At 37.4% G+C, this 20,229-nt stretch overlaps 1 protein-coding gene across 9 annotated transcripts in view; it reads right to left on the bottom strand.

Moving 5' to 3' along the window:
- Nucleotides 1-20,229, bottom strand: part of EYA4 (EYA transcriptional coactivator and phosphatase 4) — a 207,119-nt gene that overhangs the window by 96,701 nt on the left and 90,189 nt on the right. For 3 of the 9 annotated variants that reach the window (XM_016204948.2, XM_016204950.2, XM_087817632.1), the window contains exon 1: nucleotides 11,546-11,645. The exons of 2 other annotated variants lie outside the window; for them this stretch is intronic. In XM_016204948.2, the coding sequence (XP_016060434.1) occupies nucleotides 11,546-11,623 (78 nt within the window). In that variant the 5' untranslated portion in view covers nucleotides 11,624-11,645. Of the gene's footprint in view, nucleotides 1-10,209; nucleotides 10,484-11,545; nucleotides 11,699-20,229 lie in introns of those variants that run through there. 4 more of the 9 variants (XM_016204947.2, XM_016204949.2, XM_016204960.2 and 1 more) reach the window with 3 other exon arrangements.

The raw sequence follows: 20,229 nt of genomic DNA, 5'->3' as shown, positions 1-20,229 counted from the left end.
ACACAGAATTCACTATAAAACCCACAAAAGTCTTATACTCATTAAAATTTGTCCAAGAAAAATAAAAACTAAAAGGAAAGGATGCCAGAGTAAAACCCTTCTTTCCCACTGGTTCTTTCCTATGATTCATCCCCAGAAACTACAGGAACTGCCCAATGGATACATAGAAATTATCTCAATGTGAATGTCACTTTCCTGAAGACTATGGTGACTTGACTTTGGGACTGACTGAAGAATCTGCAGAACACATATGCAAACTAAACATATACTCCCAAGCAACAGTCAGAACCTAGACAAGCTTCCTATGGTTCAAAAACAAAAAAGAATTTTTCTTTAATACTCATGGTTGTATAAAGCATCATTCCCCAAATAATTACCAGAAAGTTCTGATTATTTTAATTTTCTCTCAAAGTAGTAATTGTAATGGCAGAGGTCACATCTATTGATTACTAATAGTACCCTCAGAGTTCTAGATCCATAGCTAATAAATACGTGATAAAAGACTGAAGTATAGATATCCTCTTAGATATTGTAAGAACTATGCATTATTCAAAGTGATTCTTTTTAGGGGTTTCATTCATTTGATCATGGTCAAATGAGGGAAGAATAATATGTAGGATACCGTGACCACTATAGGAGGGGTCTATACAGTGTTGTGGGTGTTCAGAGGACAATCTACTCCAGTCAAAGGAAGCTGGGGATGGCAAAGAAGGAAGTGGCTTCTGAACTAAGTCTTAAAGGAAACAGGCCTCATCATGGGGTTTGCCAGAGGAACCATGTTATGAAGACCTTATAAATGATAAAGAATTTAGAATATTATCTTGGTCCTATGAAGACTATTTAAAGGTTTTAATGAACAGACTGAGTAGAGGTGGCACAGAAGACAGTGTGGAAGAAGGACAAGGTGAGCGCTGAAAGACAGATAACAGCCTAATGCAACTCGAGAGAAAGCACAGGTTCAATGAAAGCAGGGATGGCACTGGTCTTGACCCTAGCTACATCCCAAAACTTAAGTAGGTGCTCCCTGCTATGTTTGCGCCCTGCCAGTCATATGTTGAAATTCTAACCTTCGAAGACAAGGAAGTTGGGCCTTTGGGAGGTGCTTAGGTCATGAAGGTGGAGCCTTTATGAATGGGATAAATGCTCTTATAAAAGAGACCCCATGGAGCTCCCTAGACCTTCTACCATTGAGGACACAGCGAGGAGATGGCTCTGAACCAGAAAGCCAGCTCTCATCAGACACCACTATGCTGGTGTCTTGATCTTGTACTTTCCAAACTCCACAATTATGAGAAATAAATTTCTGTTGTTCATAAACTACCTCACCTGTGATATTTTGTTACAGCAACCCAAATGGACTAAGAGAATCCCCAAACATTAGTGTACTAATTGAGTAATCCATTGATGAGAGATGGTAAAGACCTAAATTAAAACAGGAGCCATGGGGAGTTGAGAGGATGTTTTTGACAGATATTTCTGGGACAGAATTGACAGAATATTGTTATTGAGTGAGGCAAAGTATAAAGTAGAATATGATCTGACCCTTTAATCCATCCTGGAAAAAAAAAAATTTAGTAATACAAAAAAAAAGTTAACTTATGAATTTAAAATACTTCAAAACCCTACCTTATTTCAGAACTGATGGAGAAAAGTTAAATGAATCATTAAGAAAGTTATATGTTTATAGTGTCTTGAACACGAAATTAGAAGCCAAATGGAAAGTTTTACCTAAATTTGAACACACCCTCCCATTTGAGAGATCAGCAACACTTCATTAAAATGGTGACTGCTGAAACATATATGCTATTGAAGAGAGAATATTATTACAAAATATATAGAACCTTCTGTCTTCAATGACCACCAATTTAGTTTAGAACAAAGTTGAAACAAGCAGGCCAAAAAATGAGGCAAAATTTCATGGCCACAGTTTAAATCCAAAGCCTAGTTTTCATAAGACACTCAAGGAGGTGGGCAAAAAATATGCCAAGAGGGGAACGACGAATTGTGTTAAATGCATTTGAGTAGCTGCATTAACATGAATTTTAAATCTACTTAATGTTATTAAAGTACATGCAACATTAAAGCAAGGTAAAAAAAGAATTAAAAGTTTAACTATTTAAAGAAAATTATTAGTATATAATAAACATAGAAATGTATTGAAATATTGAATTTTTTAAAATAAATGAATGAATGAATAATACCTAAGTGAATGATACCTAAAATTTTTGAGTGTTTATTATATGCCAGGCACAATGCTTAGGTAGATACAATTTTTCCCCAATTCACAGATGACAATACTGAGAACCAGAAAAATCAATCTGCAGGCAATTTCTGTAGTAAACTTCAAATCCAGATTTATGAAGGCGTTTTAACCAGGATATGTTAAGGACCCAAAATGAAGAAACATATAAGCTAAAGGTTTAAAATTAAGATGAAAAAGTCTTAATATTTAAAAGTTCAATTTTTACTGCATTATAATAATAATTACTGCCATTTGTTAAGCAATTATTCTTTTTCATTCACTGTGCTGGACTATGTATATAAGTAATCACATTAAATCTATGAAGACAGGTATGATGGATGAAATCCTTCACTTACAAATGAGAAAACTAAGGCTTAAGCAAAACCTAAGGTCCAATGTCCCACGGCTACCACCACCAGGGATGGAATTAGGACTGAACGCCATACAGCAAGCCTTTCTTTCTCTCCTATGCTAGATTTACCCGTTACTTTTATTAGGGTTTTTTTTTTTTAAACTAAGAATTGAAACTAATGTTCCATAGAATGCTTTTTTAAAGAAGAACCTACCAGTTACTTCTTATATCAACTATGAAAAGAATCTCTTACATTGGACTACTGAAGAAACCAGTTTTCACCAAGCACTAGTAACATTTAAATTCCATGTAAGCAGAGTGAAGTGCTCTGAAGAAAATGTCTAAACCTCTAGCATCCACCATCCTCAAAACTGTTAAAAAGATGTAATGTGAAAAACAACTTCAGTTTTTTGGGTTTGTTGTTGTTTTTTTGCTGTTTCATGTCTGAAACAGCAAGGTCCATTCATTCAACAACACTTCCCTGAATGCCTTGGGCATACTGGAGACCACTCTAGGAACAAAGAACTAGGCCTGGGCAGGGCAACGGAATAACCGCTAGCCACGCTGACTATCAGACCCTGAAATGCGGCCAGTCCAAACTGAGAGGTGCTGGAAGCGCAAAAGGCGCACGGGATTGCAAAGACGTGGTATAAAAAAGAATGTAAAATGTCTCAACCTTTTTTACACTGAGAAATGAAATGATATTTTAGATCGACTGGGTTAAATAAAACGAACTCCCCTGTTTCTTCTTAACTTTTCTAACGCAGCTACTAGAAAATTCAAAATACATATGTGGCCTGCACCCTATTTCTGTTGAAGAGCACCAACCTAGAGCAACAAAACCCTGCCTGCATGGGTCGTGCACTCCAGCGGAGGAGACGTACAGTAAATAAGTGAACAGGCAACGGAACCTAATGCCAGCAGTGCGAGTGCCGAGAGACAGCGGAAGAAGGGGTAGGGAAGATCGGCCAATTTTATTAGTTAGACAATTATAAAAAAAAATCTTGTTCTTATTTGACAATACCACTCATTCTTCAAGTTTTTTAGGCTGTATGCACATAAATAACAGAAACTGTACTTTTTACCTGAAACTAATACAAAATAATATTGAATGTAAACTGTAATTGAAAAAAACCCTGTGCTTTTAAAATAAATTATAAAGAATGTGGGATTTGGGATTGGAAGTAATGAAAACTTTCAATGTCTGGAAAATATATGTAGAAAATATAATCTCTAGAGTGTTTTACATTATAACTATTATATTCAAGTATAAAAATCACCTTAAAATTTTTCATGTCTTCTGACCATGAGGTGCTTTGAGCAACTTCTGACCCTTTGTATGAATTAACTTTTGTAAGAATTAAAAGCATGATTAACTCGTAAGAAATCTGCAGAAAAGAACAAGTTTCTTTTATCCCATCCTCCATCTTTTAAAAAAGCTGGAACCAATTATGCCAATTATTTTCTACTCAATCTTGCTGTTTATAAGTCCTGAAACATTAACGACAATAAAAAAAATTAAAGAATTGAATAATGGAAGAAGACGTTTTAAAAAGATGTCTTTTGTGACTTCATTTTGTTTGCAAATGAACTTCAATGATTAAGTCTTAGAACGTTCTACATGGTAACAAGAGATCAATTCTGCAACTATCCATCCAAGATAAACACTTAAAAAATGAAAGTGTGCTAATGTAACGAATGACTGATTACACATATTTTTACAGGTGATATTTAAGAAAATCTTTATTTCTTCACTGAACTCTGTAGAAAATATAATGTAAGTCAGATTGTCAACTTTGGTTGTACTTCAAATGTGAAAACTCTAAAATGCGAATCTGACTGAATTGACAGTATTTATACAAATACTGTGCCATGCCTATGCCTAGTCTCTGTATTAATGTGCATATCATAAAATGTATTTTATATTGACCATTGTCACCCAAATAAATTTAATTTAGAAAAATGTATTATATGACTGAGTTAGATAAAATTATTGTAAATAACTGCCTGGCAAAGCAGAATGGGTTTCCTTTAGGTTGTGACTTAGTGAGAATAAGAGATTTCTTGAAGTACCAATTTGAATTTTAAATTATATAATGAAGTTAAAATGTATTTTCTTATAATTATTCCAGCTTCATTCCAGGAATGTAAATTATGCTCTCATTTAATACATTTTAATTAGATGACTCTTTTTAATACATTTACTTTTTTTCACTTAGTTGAATCAGATGATACTAGGAGTTTAATGGGCTTCCCCCAGAGCATCCTGTTCTCTAGTTGGTAGAATTAAATAAATATGAATTAAAATATTTCTATTTTAGTTCAGAATGCATAGAGTAACATAGCTAAGACAATATAAAAGTAGGTATATGAATTCACTTAAAAATTGAGTCAAAATAATACTAGTTGGAATATTCAACAAAATATATATTTTTTACAATAGAGGCTTTTGCCAGAAGTTATTCTAATGTTTATTTACTAAGAACAGTGGCAAAAATATATGTTTATTTTCTAAACTTACAAGTTAATAGAACTTAGTGTACAATACATACACACTTTAATGAGATAACCTGTGATTATTTGTGCAGCCAAGTACATATAATTTATGTTGAGAGCAGCATCGAATTGCTGTGCTGCTAGTCCCAAACATACAAACTTAGGGAGACACTGTCTAAACCAGCTTCAGCTAACAGGTCTCCACAACCCTCAACAAGACCTATGTTACACTTTTTATATAGGTTTCAATTCAGTTTTTGACTTCTAAAAACTCAAAGCATTAAAAAAAAACAAAAAAAAACCCCTCTGGATCCCAAAGGTTGTCAAGTAGAGTTTTAAAAATATATCTCTGTTTTAATATACCAATACAAATTTGAGAGGTTTTTTTAAAATAATAAAATGCCATTCTGCAAAATGGGGTAAAAAACCCAAAAGTCTTAGAGATAGACTTTGTAAAAATCTAATTATTAAATAATCTAAAACTATTTTTATAGTGTCATTCCTTCTCAGAAACAAAATTCAGCTCTAAAAGTCATACATTTCTGCAATCCTTTCCATGGAGTTAGGAAAGTTTCTGTACTCCTCCCTTCTCTTAGTATCTCCCTTTTCAACTTCTTTATCATTGCTCGCCCAGGCTCCCCCCCCCCCCCCCGACACGGGGTATCAGTTCCCCAAAGCCCAAGCTACCACTTATTTGTAACAGTGAGGCAATGTTACTGCATAACTGGAAGTCGGCATCTACTTCAGTTCAAAGAAAAATGGCCATAACCCTTCCTTAACTGTTATACATAAAGTACAAAGACACAACTGAAGACTCTGTTTTTAACTGCAAGAGTATATAAAATAAACACATACACTGTGAATAGTAGGACAGAAGGTTAATACATAAAAATCCACCACCAAAAACCTAAAGCAGAAGTTATTTTACCCCTCTAGTATTGGACTGCCATGGGTAAGATCTTCATTTCCAGGACCCAGGTTTAGGGAGGTATGTTATACAAAATCACACACTGGGAGAAAGTATGTTTTTAAATGTAAAAAATCCTATAAGCTGTAACTCTTCATCAACTACATCTGTCACAACAGTGTTCAAATTATTCAAGAGTTCACTGCAAGGTTGGATATATTTAAAAAGAAATGTATAACAATGACTCGGAAACACAGCATAATTATTTATGTACAGTATATACCTATTAAATCAAATGTCAGACCACATAAGCTTTTAAAATTCTGAGGCATATTTTCTCCTTAATTATGTCACAGTCCTTTGTCACCTGCCATAAACTCCACATATACTATATGAAATATTCCGGAAATTTTCAAACTCCTTCTAATGGTACGTTTTTCATTATTACCCAAAAGGGACTATATCAAAGGTAACACAGTACTTAAAATGCCACAAAAGGAACCATAAGATGCCTTAACATATCATGTTACAGCTCATATGAAAGTTCTCCACTCCCCCCAGGTTTGGAACAGGGCTAGATTGTTCAGCTCTAATACTCTGCATATATATGAAAGATAAGTGTTAAAAGACTATTTTTCTTCACAAATGTGTACTGTAAACACCCAAGAGATATGTACCCATATAGCTCTATCTCCTGTATACTTCTGGTTTACAGTTTCTTTGCAGCCCTGGGTGTCACCAGACAGACAGTAGTACCGAAACAACAAAGAAGCAAAGTGGGATGTTCAGCTCTAAACCGAGATCTAATACTTAACGAGCATAATGTTAATTTGGTATAATCCACTGCAATTAAATTCAAATTGCTAACTCCACTGTGCATTTTCTCGCTGAGCCAGGAAAGAGTAAGTCCACCGGTATTACATATAACAATCTTCAGCTTTAGATTTTTCTGCACTTGAGTGCAGATTTATGAATTCATGCAAATAATGCTTTAATCGTAATCTTAAGAATTGACCCGATTCCCCTAAATAGAGAATCCTTGCTAATGTTTTTAGCAATGTTTTCTGTATCTCTCTGGGTTTTTTCTCTCATTTTTTTAGATGTTGGAATGCTTTGACCACAAGGTTAAGAACAACTTCCCCATTTATCATGACCTGCCAAGCACAACGGGCCCCCAGACAACAGAGCCCTCGACCACTTAACAAATTCAGCTCATCTCAGTCAAGAAACTTCAAAAGAATTTGGCCATAGGCATAGGTTAACTATCGTTTGTTTTAAAGCATAAATATCAATCATTGTGTAACATACTCTTATGTACCTAATATCACTGTCTATTAGGTGTAATTGATAACTAATCCTTTAAATTTCAACAAGTGGTATATAAAGTGGTTTATTAATATATAATTGTTGAATTTATATGTAATAGTCTTAGCAGAAGTTTCTATTAAAATCTCTCTTAGGTTTGAATACATACATATATATATATAAACTTTAAAATATATTTTCAACAAACATATAAAAACTTTCCATGTGACCAATGGCATCTCAATTACTTCTAAGAAAAACTGAGAAATTCTTTAACTTTAAAAACAAACTGATGGATAAAATGTAAACAATAAAATGTTAAAGGTAATTTAAAGTTAAACAGTATATATCGGTATGTATTTATAAACTAATCTAAAGATTTTTATATAATGTAAATATTCCTGACACAGCATGTGGATAAAAGAAGAATATAAAAACATCTATATTTTTAAACTTTATAAATTTTAGATTTTTGATCTCCCACTAAAACAGCAACTTTTATAAGAAGAAAATTCTGGGGTGTTGTCAGTAAGCTTTTTATTTTTAAAATTAAAGTATATATAATAAGAAAAAATGGATCTGTAGCATTCTGCCTTTTAATCTGATATTTTTACAATATTTTAGCCACGTTTTGAGTTTTAAAATCTATTCTAAAGTAGTTTTATAAATCCATCTTGCATAACCATTGTTATAAAAAGCTTACAAATCACCTTTCCTCAGGTTTTAATCCTAAAGTGAAATTCTTCATTGGCAGAGTTAATAAAACACAGATTGTGTCATAACTGCACACTAAAAAATACAAATTATGGAATTCCTGTTTGAGTAGATTTTCTATCAAACTGAAGTAACATTTTGAATCACCTACAAGGCTAAGGGCATAGGATAAAACAGCTCCAAGCAAATTTCACACATACAAATATGTGGTTAGAAGAAACAGTCCCATTAACTGTGCAAGTTCAAGTAAAAACTATGCAATTGATTATAACCCTTTTAAAAAGCCAAAGCTGGTTCATTAGGTAGAAGTGACATTTAGTCAGATAATCTCACAATTTTTGTGAACCTAAATATTTGTCTATCATCAAGAATGAAGTACCCTCCCCAGTCCCAATGCAAAAGGGATCTACACAGCGGTTAAACTCAAGGGTTAAACAGTAGAGAAATTATAGATTAGGTCTGTCTGCAGTGAAGGTCTCATTCTAGATAAACCTAATAAATAATTGAGATATACTTACGATTTTTTCCTCTTTGACCTCAATTAAAATGGCTGAGAGCGGGTTCTAAGGACAATCTATTCTGGTTTCCTCAACACAGACTTATGAAGTCATCTGGCTTTTGTATTTCTTTCACAGCTGCATTACCTTCAAAACTGGCTCGCACCATTTCCCCAAAGCAAAACGTGAGACTGCCCCGGACACACACATACACAGTCACCTTCCTTCTGCGGGTGGCTATGAGCTCAAAAAGCCAGATCAAACAATTTTGAAAATTCTAACATAGCTTATAAAGAACTAGGAGGGGAAAAGAGAAAAATCAAAGTAGAGATAAAAAAAAAACTGGCCTCTCTTTTTCTCCCTCCCTCCCTCTCTCCCTCCCCTTCCTCTCTTTAAGAAGTTAGAACACAAAGCATTATATGGTTATTGGCATTTGCTTTTGTTGTCATTTTGACAAGTAATATTTCAGTAGCTTAGGAAACTTTAGATGAAAAAATGAACACTCAAGAAGCAAAATAAGGTAGTGCAACATCATTATTCAATTACGCGGGATTCAGAAAACAGTAACCGCAACTAAGAAAGGAGCAGGAAACTGGAGAGCGCTGACTGATGCTCAGAAGACCCTGCAAACCAAACTGGAAAACTTATTGGCTGTGATAATTCATCTTCCCTTTCTTCAAACAGGTCCCCTAAACAATCTAACTCTGGCTGTAAATCAGTTTTCCCAGACACTTAGAATTAGAAGATATTTTCCTCCTCCTCAACTGTGTTTTTCTCACAAGAATAATGTACTAATACCAACAGAGCTGAGCTCTTCTCAGTTGTCCTGGATGAAAGAAAATCTTTAAGATACCGTAATTATTGTGACAATTCACCCTCACCTTAGCCCCTTGATCAACAAAACAGCAATTCACACTCTTTCTTCATGAGATTCAAAGGTACAAAAATGTGATTAAACAATTTAAACCAGAGTTACCAAAGGCTTCCATATAAAGTTTTTAAATCAAAGCACATGCTCAAGTGCACATCCAAATGAAGGGAAAACCAACTAGAAATAAAAAAATTTTTTAAAGTTAAAATTAAACTTGATCTTACTTTTAGAGTTTTAGAAAAATAATGAAGTTACTTATTATAGCAATATTTGCTCTCTTAAATAGTTGATCTCTTAAAAATATAAAACACTTCTCATCAAGATGAACACATTTGAAATCTAATGAAAAATCCAAATTCAGCACAAAATTTCAAAATAAAAAATTATTTTTAAAAGTCTTTTTATTTAAATAGCTGGTATTAACATTTAAAATCCTGCAGCATGACCCTATAAGGGAAAACTACTCAAAGTCCACTATTAACATTTTCTAATAAAACGTAATCTATTAAATATCAATTATTGCATCACATGCATGGCTTTGAGCATTAGCATAATGCAATTCCAGTAGTTAAATTTTATGAAGACAAATGTACTTACAAGTTTCAGCATGGGCAGAATTAGGGATTTTCTCTTTATGACCTACTTGCTCAATTTTCATGCACATATTTCTTCTATCATCCTCGTGCCAAAAGTGAGAAAAATCCATACAACTTATTTTCGCTAATACTTTTCTCTGAGCTAGAACGGCCTATACTTAAAGGTATCACTTACCACGTAACATAATAATAATTATAACGCTTCAACCAAAAGCTAAATACAACTTACCTCATTCAAAGTCCAAAAAACCTGAAACTAATTCCAGTTTTATTTGGAAGTAAGTTGTGTGTGTGCGTGTGTGTGAAGTTCAACAGCCAATAAATTCCACTCTGCAGTGGGAGCAGAATGAAGCCGGCTGGGAGATTACGGAACCCTCTGAGAGGTTCATTGTCTCTAACCAGCATCCAGGTAGCCTTAAAAACACCTTGCTCGGCGGCCTCCGGCTCCACAAGCAGTGCGGTTATTTAGGTTAACGAGGAGGAGGCCTGGAGAGTAAACACTCTTGGCTCTGACCAATGGCTTTCCACGACCTCCTGCTTCTAGTAAGACGACTTGCCGTCAGAGGTCGCCCCCATCAGCAGCTCCTGCCTCTGGGTGGAATCTAAGGGACAGCATTTATCCCGATTCCTAGGCTGTCAACCTGCTGCCATGGTGACACATTCACAGACCACTGGTGGAGCTGTGCAAGGAGTTAAATCCCTGCGTTAAAATTGTCTAAAAGCAAATTTTACTGTAATTTCTTGTAAAGCAAAACATTTCTGTAGAAAAAAAATACCTCGTGGCAAGTTAGGGAATGGTACTCATTTAAATGAAGATTAAATAAACTTTGGTGCTAGTTAAGGTCTCCAACCAACATGTTACGCTGTTTTTGTTCGTTCGTTTGTTTGGAGGAGGGGCCTGTAAGAGTTCACTTTCATCATTCTCTCGCTCCATTAACTACAAAATTTTCTTCCCCTCACCACACACATGTATCCTGACCAAGTGGGAAGATAACTTCAGGCATTTTCATTTAATTAGACTTTTATGCATTTTTATTTGAGGTAGAGGAAGGGATGGGCACACAATTAGAAATGCTCACACAGAGATTATCACTTTATGTAAAATGTTTTCTAAAATAAAGCCTTTTATGTTTATAGAAGAAGAGATATGTTAGGTTCCAAAGAAATGGGAAGTGAACAAGAGCTGAACTCAAGGAAAATTGGAATGCAAACGAGCCTATTCTCTGGCCCTGAGGTTCCCTTTTATCTAATGGTTCATAAAAAAGAATTGTTTTCTTTAGAGAAAACAACACTATGCAACTTTTCCAATTCATCCTTTTAAAACTGTGTCTTGGAGATGTCAAAAGAAAGACTAAACTCATTTCCTAAGTTCCTCCTAACATTTCAATTTAGTGTTTACGGGCATTATGGGAATCACTGCCTCCAAATTGTCTACATACTTCTGGGATGGTTTCTTTTTCCTTCGTTGTTTTTTTTTCCCCTTGATCTTTACAGTGTGGCTCTAACTGACACAGTGAGGCAAAGGGTTCAAAATAAAGACCTACAGAGCCAAGGAGTCAAAATACCTCATTCTGAGTCATCTGTAGCACAAGTGTTCCTTGAAGTGTTTTCATTTTCAAGAAAGGAGCTGGGTGGAAAGCCATCACCTAGCTCAGGTCCGGGCAGGGCGGCGGAAAGCTCTGTGCGCTTCGCAACTGCAGACGGCGCTGTCTCCCCACAGTACAGGCCGCTCCTGGGGCCGCGGCTGCAAGCGGCCGGGGCGAACATCCACCTGCAGCGCGCTCAGCCCAGGCCGGGGCCACTGCAGCGCTTACAGGACAGCTGCCTGGCTCTACCAGGGTTAAAAAAACGTATCGATCAATTATTTTAGACATGCCATTCTGACAGTTCAGTTCTTTGTTCCTTGTTATGGTTAGGATCACTAAAAGTAATTAATGTCTTCTTTGCAGCCAAATCTCAAGCAGTTAAAGCTTCTTGAGTACTGTGGTATAAATCTGAATTCTTAAATTCAACAGAATATGCTTCTGAGATGGCTACTTTCGTAAGGGATTAGAAGTCATTCAATATTTTCTAAACTCTTAGGAGCTCAAGAAATGTTCACTGAAGCAACGTCTATATCTGGTCCTGTTACTATAGAGACCCAGCGAACCATACCTAATACCCTGAAGAGCACAAAATAAATCTTCGTGAAGCAAAGAGGGCTGCCTGGATGGTAATTTTCTTTCCCAATCTTGGGGGGGGGGGGCGCAAAGCAGAGGGTAGTGGCAGGGGCAACGAGCAGCGTGTGTAAACTTCGTGTAAATAAGGGAACTATAAACATAAAAACAAATGTTATTTGTAGCTTTAACTTTTAAAGAGTACAAATAACTACGAATGTTTTGATGAGAAATGTAATCTTTACTTTGGTTCACATCAGGGCATCAAAGTGTTCCTAGAATCATAAAAGTAAAATGGTATGTCTTTACTTTAGGCTATTCAACTAAGGAGAAAAATTACATCAATGCTTTTTTAATAACAATTTATGAACAGATAATTGCTAGGATGCCCTTCTGGCCCAATGTACTGCCACCAAGTAATTATATGATCTGGAACAAACAGATAAACCATTATTTCTAAGCATCCATTTTTCCATCTGTAAAATAAAGATTTCCAGAGTGTCAATGGCATAGACAGTATTTATTTTCTCAGCATGAACTACATATTTTCAAAGACTCCACCTATCAAATGTATTTCACTTAACAATAATTGCTCTCACTACCCATGCTTAAAATCAGGCATATAGCTGTCATTTAATGCTAATTATTAGGGCATACTCTGTAGGTACAAATGAGTTAATAAAATTGCCAAACTCAAAGGTACTAGATGTTTTTAAAAGCCAATAAGAGCCTTATTTTGGGTAAATGTTTGTTTTCTCTTACATTTGAAAATACTGAAAATGGCACTTTGACCTCTAGAAACTCTATATAATTCCCTCAGGTCTACCTTCCAATTATTTAAGTGCAATCAATGAGGCCTGTCCCACATTCTGATAAAAGCAAAGCTTACAGCCAACACATTACAGCAGTGACTTGCACGGTGTCGATGCTACACTAGTGTTTGTCAAATGCATGAATATCCTTCAAAGTAATATGCAAAACAAGATTAATTTCATCATTTATGACAACTCTTAGGTTGGGTAGGAATCATATAACATTTTTTTACTTGAGAAAACAAGTCAGTTACTGCAGTTTCGTGGGGCGCACCCTTCATGTTCGCCTTGACTCCTGATTCTCCATGAGCAGTACACGGCTGGTGCTTTGTACCCCTCTTCTTCATTTGTTCCCCACGGCGTATTCTGAATATTGTCTAGTAACCCACCAAGCACCCTCTTTCTCCAAAGTTATAAATGCCTACAGGCTCTTATGTATACATTTCCTGCTACTTTTCATTATTGGCTAACTAACTGTAAGACAGCTTTGGAAAAAGTCCCAAAGAAAGATATTAGAAATCTAGAGATAAAACAGAGCCAACATGGGAGAAAAAAGAAAACCAAAAGTACACTCATATAATTCTGACAACAACTTAATACCCCAGAGAGTGGAGAGGAAAGTAATTTAAAATTCCTGTATGTACGCTAAGCTTTCAAATTGTTGGTTTGAAAAAGACCATATGGAACCAAAACTAAACAGCCACCACAAATTTATAACAGGCTCCTTAGCCAGCTTACTGATGTGGTATGTATATTAGAATATAAAATCCAAAGCCTAAGAGCCTATTTTTCAATAAACATTTAGCAAATTATGTCTATGCCACTGTAGAGCAAATGCCATAGAATAATCAATACAGTAATCATATCTGCCTTTTGTTTAATCTCCTTCCCTCTTCTCCTGTTGAGGCTGACACACCCGAGTACACTCAAGAGCCATGTGGGTAATCTGAAGGAGCAAAGCTGGTCGGCAGAGGTGGGGCTATTGGCAAAATGCATGACCTGCCCCAAACCGTTCAAGTTCTGTACTTCCTCCCTAGATAATTCATGCACTCTTATGTCCTAAATGCCACCTATATGCTGTAGATTCCCACATTTTTATCACCTCCTGAGATCCATCCTGAGTTCCAAATGCTCAGATACTCCTAATTTATATGTCTATATAAATATCTCACAACCATATCAAACTTTAATATGTCTAGTGCTAGGCTCTATTACTCCTCCACTAATTCTGTCTTTACTGTTCAATATTTTCCTTCTACATAAAGCCAGAAACCAGAGTCACTGGGTCCTTCCTTTCCTCTAACTCTGTATCTAACTTCATCTGAACAGCAGGATTAGACCACCTGAAGAAGTGACTTCAACCATGTATTCCAGAGTTCCATACCAACTCAGCTCAACAAAGCTCATAAACCATCAAAGACAAACTTTAGAGAGTCAGGTGGTTTTATCCTTAAGTTTCTGTATTGACTTTTCCACCTGGTCTGCAGATACCAAAGTGCCCCATAGGAGGAACTCTAGGACAATTCTGTCATCTCTAACAACCATGGCTAGTGAGCTAAGCCTGGGCTGAATGCATTCCAGGGCCAAGATGCTGTTATTGATGACCTCAGATAAAATAGGCACAAATTTGTTATCACCTTTTCTAACTGGAAATAGAGATAATGGCCAACAGGGCACACACAAATTATGAGTCAGTTACCTCTCTATGAAACTCCCCTGAGGGACCAAAAGTAGCTTCATTTTGGACAGAGCTCCACATTTGACAAATATATGATCTATAATCCTTAAGTGCGTGAAGTCTCTTATGACACCCCTAATATAAAAGTGTTCTACACACGTACAGTTCCAAGATGTACACAGAGCCCCCAGACAGAAAGTGTTTTTATAATTTTTGGGACCCTATAAATGGAATCGACATCAGTTGGGAAGGCACAGGTGGATGGTGCCTTGAACATGGCTTCCAGTTCAGTTGATTGACCTTAAGACTCCCAGTTCAACTCCAATAGCTGTGTCTAATCTTGTTTTGGGGACCAGTCAATTCTATCTCTGTATATCCACACCACTAACCAGTTGCATTTATCTGCCCCATGGAATGAATGAATAACAACTCTGGGACTGATGGGGGAGACATCTAAAAGGTATTCATAGGAGCTTTGCATAAGAAGTGAAAGAGTTGGGTCAGTTTCTACTGAGGCTTATAGACTTGGTAAGGTTATGGGAAATGTTGTTCAGATCATGTCAGAGCTGTAGGGGGTAGCAGAACAGAACTGTTAAATTTAAGGTGCATCTAACAGTATGGGAGGGCATTTCCTTCAGAGGAAGGTTCTAAGAGTGGCTCTGAAAGACAAAAATCATGAATGCTTTTTAACCACTGCACCTCCCAGGCTTTCTATCCACACATTCAGACTTGTTGCTCTGTCCCCATCACTACAGAATCTTGTGTCATGTTCCAGTAGCTACAACTTCTCTTTCCAGTCATCTCCTACTTGCACACAGGCCATTCACCCAGAAATGTCATGAGCAAGAGGGCCAAGGCCATTTGCCCCCACACTTTACCTACAAGGGCCTCTCTAGGGGGACTCGGAGAGCAGTTTGCTCAATCAAGTGATCAATATCATTGCCATCTAGGATGATTCAATCCAACAAGAAAATTCAAGTGGCTGAATTAGAATAAGTTGGAATCCTCTGTTCCAACCCCTTTTGACTAGGCTGCCACCAGAAGGTGTACCAAACAGACTGGTCTAGGGTAGCTGTTAGGAGGAAAAAAAGACTCATCATGTCTATAAATGGTTGGGGTGATACCTCAAATTTTCAAAATATAAAATTTGATATAACCTCTCACCCCTTTCATCCTGATCATAACCCAGGAAGTGGCTGAGAGATGATGTCTAACAGCCAGCTGGATTCAGTAACCAAATTGTCTTACTAATGTTTGTGGGCCAGAATGTGGTCATGGAGGCGGCATTATAAATCTCTGAATTGATTTTAAGAAACTGTTCCAATGCTCAACAATATAAAATGCTTGTGGATGATAGGAAGCAGGGAGAGCCACTGAATACCTTGCCTAGCAGCCCTGGCTTCTATGGTAAATGGTGCACCACTGTCAGACTTACATAGATCAATTTCAAGGGTCACAGTGGTGTGGCTGGAGTTAGCTTATTGAAATGGACGAGCAAAACCATAACCTGAGAAAGTGTCAATAGCAGTGAAGTACCACTGCAGGCCCTATAAGGGAGTCCAATGCTGCCGATCTGTCAGGGATGGGAGGGATAAACACCTATAAAATGTCTTCTCTCCCTGAGACAAAAAAGTCCGCTGTTAGCAGTAGTTATCAATCTTCTATGCTGGTCACCCCTCCATCTGAGACACACAGTGCTTTACTTCGTGCCCATGACTATGGGTGTGCTCCATCCAGTACAATAAAGAATCTAAGCGGCAATGGTGGCAGCAGTCTGGTTGGTGCAGCTGAACCAGCAGCTTGATTCCAGTTGGTTCTCATCAGAGAATAGGTACTCATCATAAGTGTCTTCATGAATGACCCTGACAGCTTAACCATTTCCGCAGCTTGTGGCCCCCAAGAGGGATGTTTTTAATCTGCCAGTTGGTAGTTTTTCAAGTGGCAGACCAAACAACTAGGTCACTGGCAACATTCCCAGAGACAGTAAATATATAACAAGATTCATTAGGGGAAGTACTGGCCAGCACTATGAGAACTGCCTTGAAGTCTGCACACTGAGCACAGGCAATATCCATTCTGCAGAGCTGATGGTGAGGCTGGACAGCCACAGCAGCCCAGTGAATACGAGGTTTCGATTTAGCCAATCCATCATTGACTCAGGCCTAGGCACTTAACAGAACCTCCTGTGAATCAGGCGGGTAAAATTTTCCCCAAAGGGAGAACTACCACTTTTTCATGTGAAGTAAAGATGATGCTGGTGTCGGCCCATCTGCCTTCCCGACCACATCATTTCCACTTGACAATCGAGGCTTATTGGGCCCTTCCCCCCTTGTTATTAACTAAGTATGAGCTGAACCACTCCAAAGTAAGAATGTCAGGGTGAAGAGATACAAGGCTTCCATGGACCAGTTGTTCAGTGTGACTCAACAGGAGTGTACCTGGTGTCCATGTCAGGGATGGGATGAGTCCAAAACTCCAAGTGTTACCTCCAGGTGGAGGCTGCCTCTTTTTGCCAGAGTCTCCAACCAGGAAAGTCAAAGTGATGTGAAGCTCAAAAGAGGTCACTAGGGTTGTGGGGCCCCCACATATCAGCACTTCTCTATATGCAGCTCTTCTGGATCAGGAGCATCCCCACTAGATTTTATAAACATTTACAGTGTAATCATGTAAAATTCAGTAGTGAAAGCTACAACAATGCTACATTGAATTGGCCCAATGGGCCCCACTCACAAGGTCTATTAGCTTCCTTCCCTCACTGCAAACCCTGCAAGCCACATTCACTGAATTCAGACATCCCCTCCCTCCATGGGATGGGTAGAATGGTGATTTGGGCAATTTAGAAGTTTAAGTCCCTCCCCTCCCAGAGTTTCCCAGCATATAACACATTTCTTACATATTATTTGGATGAGTGCTTAAGAATTTTGGTCCTCTGGCAGGACAGGGAGACTTCAGCCTCATTCCTAACATTTATCTTTCTCCTTAAAGAAGCTAAAGTTGGGGTAGAGAGAGGGGGAGAAATTTAGAGTCACAGAGAGAGAATAGCTCCTTGTTAGTAAACGAGGTGAATTTACTTTCAGTTTTGATTGACAGCTGGCTCCGGGCTCAATCTTATGCACTTCTAAAGTTTTCAGTCCATGCAATGAATACTCTGTATTAGGCAGCAAGATCTTCATCACTGATGCCATCTATTTCAGCTTGGGGAACCCCTAGACTTAATAGCCATAACCACTCTAACTGTGGCTATGGTATTCAGTACCTTTAGATGACTGGAGCTTGATTTGCACAGCAGTGACTGTTTTAAGGGGTCTATTTTAATTGAGGGCATTTACTGCCCTATTATTATAACATCTCTCAAGTTCTATCCTTGTTTCAACATAATTATGAGGCTTTTCCAAGGCAAATGAGATGACTCCTACAATTTGTCTAGATTTCTTTGAGTTGATTTCTCATTTTCTAATAGATCATTCCATCAGCATTCCAGGGCAGTAAGAGTCCAAATACAAGTCAACACCTCACCTATGGTTTCCATAGAAGCTTTTTGTTTCAGGTAAACTTCCCCAAGAAGGCCAAAGCTCCTTTACAGCAGCTCAGACCCACTGCAACAACTCTGAAACCTTTTACTGTCTCCTAAGGGATCTAAGGTTGCTATGACAAATCGCAGGATGACTGAACTCTAAAATGGACCAGTTATTGCCATTCTTCTTTAACAACTATTATACACCCCACACCTCCACCTTTCAAGTGAACCAGTCAAAGTTCTAGCTATTTGATTGTCTCCTACCTGCAATGGTTTCAAATTCCCTCCTTCCATGCTTAGCAAGTGAAATTATAACTGTTGTCTGGAGAGAGTCCGAACCTTCCTCCAGACCAGATGAGTCACTGTAATACCTGTCACAATGGGGTGGATCTAAAGTTGACCCAGAGATTGGCAAGGAAGTCCCAAGGAAGTTTGAACCTATTTCTGAGTACTTAGGTTATGACCACTTCTTCAATTCATTGGCATTAACTGGCAAAAAAATGGAGGATCATTTATTCCCCCACTGACCAAACAAGTTGGTCAACGTGTTCACTAATGATGTCCATGAATATCCCTTATATCCATTAACTACCCATGAGATCTTCATCATTCCACAGGGGGACACGGCATCTGCACTTGCAATGGGTTGCCTTACAGCAAAACAACCCTGAGTTTAGGGAACCCAAACCTTTTATAATGAGCAGCAGGCATGCTGCCCTTTGCTACAGACGAATATGTTGTATTTTACAGGCAAAGATTTCCAATGTAAAAGAAATTTTAAAATTAGGAATAATTATACTCACTGTCTGGTCTATGGAGACAACAAAATAACAGAAGATACGCAGTTTCCCTCCCAAACACCAGTAATACCTCAGCTGTCTAATACTGGACTCTCACAACTTCACCTACCAGGAAAATACTTAAATAAGGACCAAAAGAACTTTGCTTCTGAACAGTCAGAAAACATATCAAAGTCTACACACTTGAGTGCATTGACTATATTAATACAACAGTTCAATGGACTCTTACTCAGAGGCCATTTAGGATTACTTTACACATACTTAAGAAACTATGCTAATTACCATGCTGAAGCTCCTCAGAAAAGGAAAATGTCACAATTGACATCCTGTGACAGTTACCCAGGAGCAGAGGACACAGAAAAGGATGATGCAAGCACAAGAATCTGAAAGACTGGCCTTCCACATTCCAACTGCCCCCTTAGGGCTTCAGTTCATTAACTGATTGCACAATTATGACCTTGGGCATTAGGAAAGTATGAAAATGTTCAGCCAGGAGATCTTCATAAGAGAAAGAGCCCGGGACTAGGTGTCAGAGACTGGAGCTCTAATCTAAGCTACTGGCAAGGTATCACTGGTCAAGTCATCCTCCGCTGCCCTCGGTGTCCATATTTGTCAAACAAAAAAACAATGTCTTATGTATCTCAACTGGTTGCCTTGAACTATTTTCTATATTGTGCTTCATAATCTGTATTGGACTCTAAATCTATGTCAGACAGTTCTCCATGTCACTGTGTTCCAGCCACCATGCATTTGTCAGTTTTCTTGAAAACAAAAAGGGTCCTTTTTCTATAAGGCCTCTCATCCATGTTTCTGTCCCTGAAATGCTCTCCCCCACGTTCTGTAAGACTGGCTATCTCTCATCCTTCAGATCTCAGCTTAAATTTCACTTTCTCAGAGAGATTTTTCTTGGTCACTCAATCTAAAGTAGTGTTCCCCTGTTCTTTCTTGTAGTTGTGTCTTGTTTTCCTTCTTAGCACTTACCACAATTTGTGTACCTTTATTGCTTAGTTGTTTTTACCTAATGCCTGTCTCCCCACCAGTTCTTATATACTTTGTGAAAACGACCTGTGTCGGTTTTTCCATGAGCTTATATGAAGATTCTAGCATAGTTCATGGCACAAAACTGCTCTCAACAACATTTTGTTAGTGATTAAATGAATGAATATGTAAATATAAGGCAATACTATCAACACATTTTAATATATATGTGAATATATACATATGAAATAATTTTTAGAAAAATTCTCAATTAAAAAAGCTCAACTAGAAAATATTTTGGTACTTTA

This window comes from Miniopterus natalensis, chromosome 5, assembly GCF_054644295.1.
Source record: "Miniopterus natalensis isolate mMinNat1 chromosome 5, mMinNat1.hap1, whole genome shotgun sequence".
Taxonomy (NCBI): Eukaryota; Metazoa; Chordata; class Mammalia; order Chiroptera; family Miniopteridae; genus Miniopterus; species Miniopterus natalensis.
This window is presented reverse-complemented; position numbering and strand designations above follow the sequence as displayed.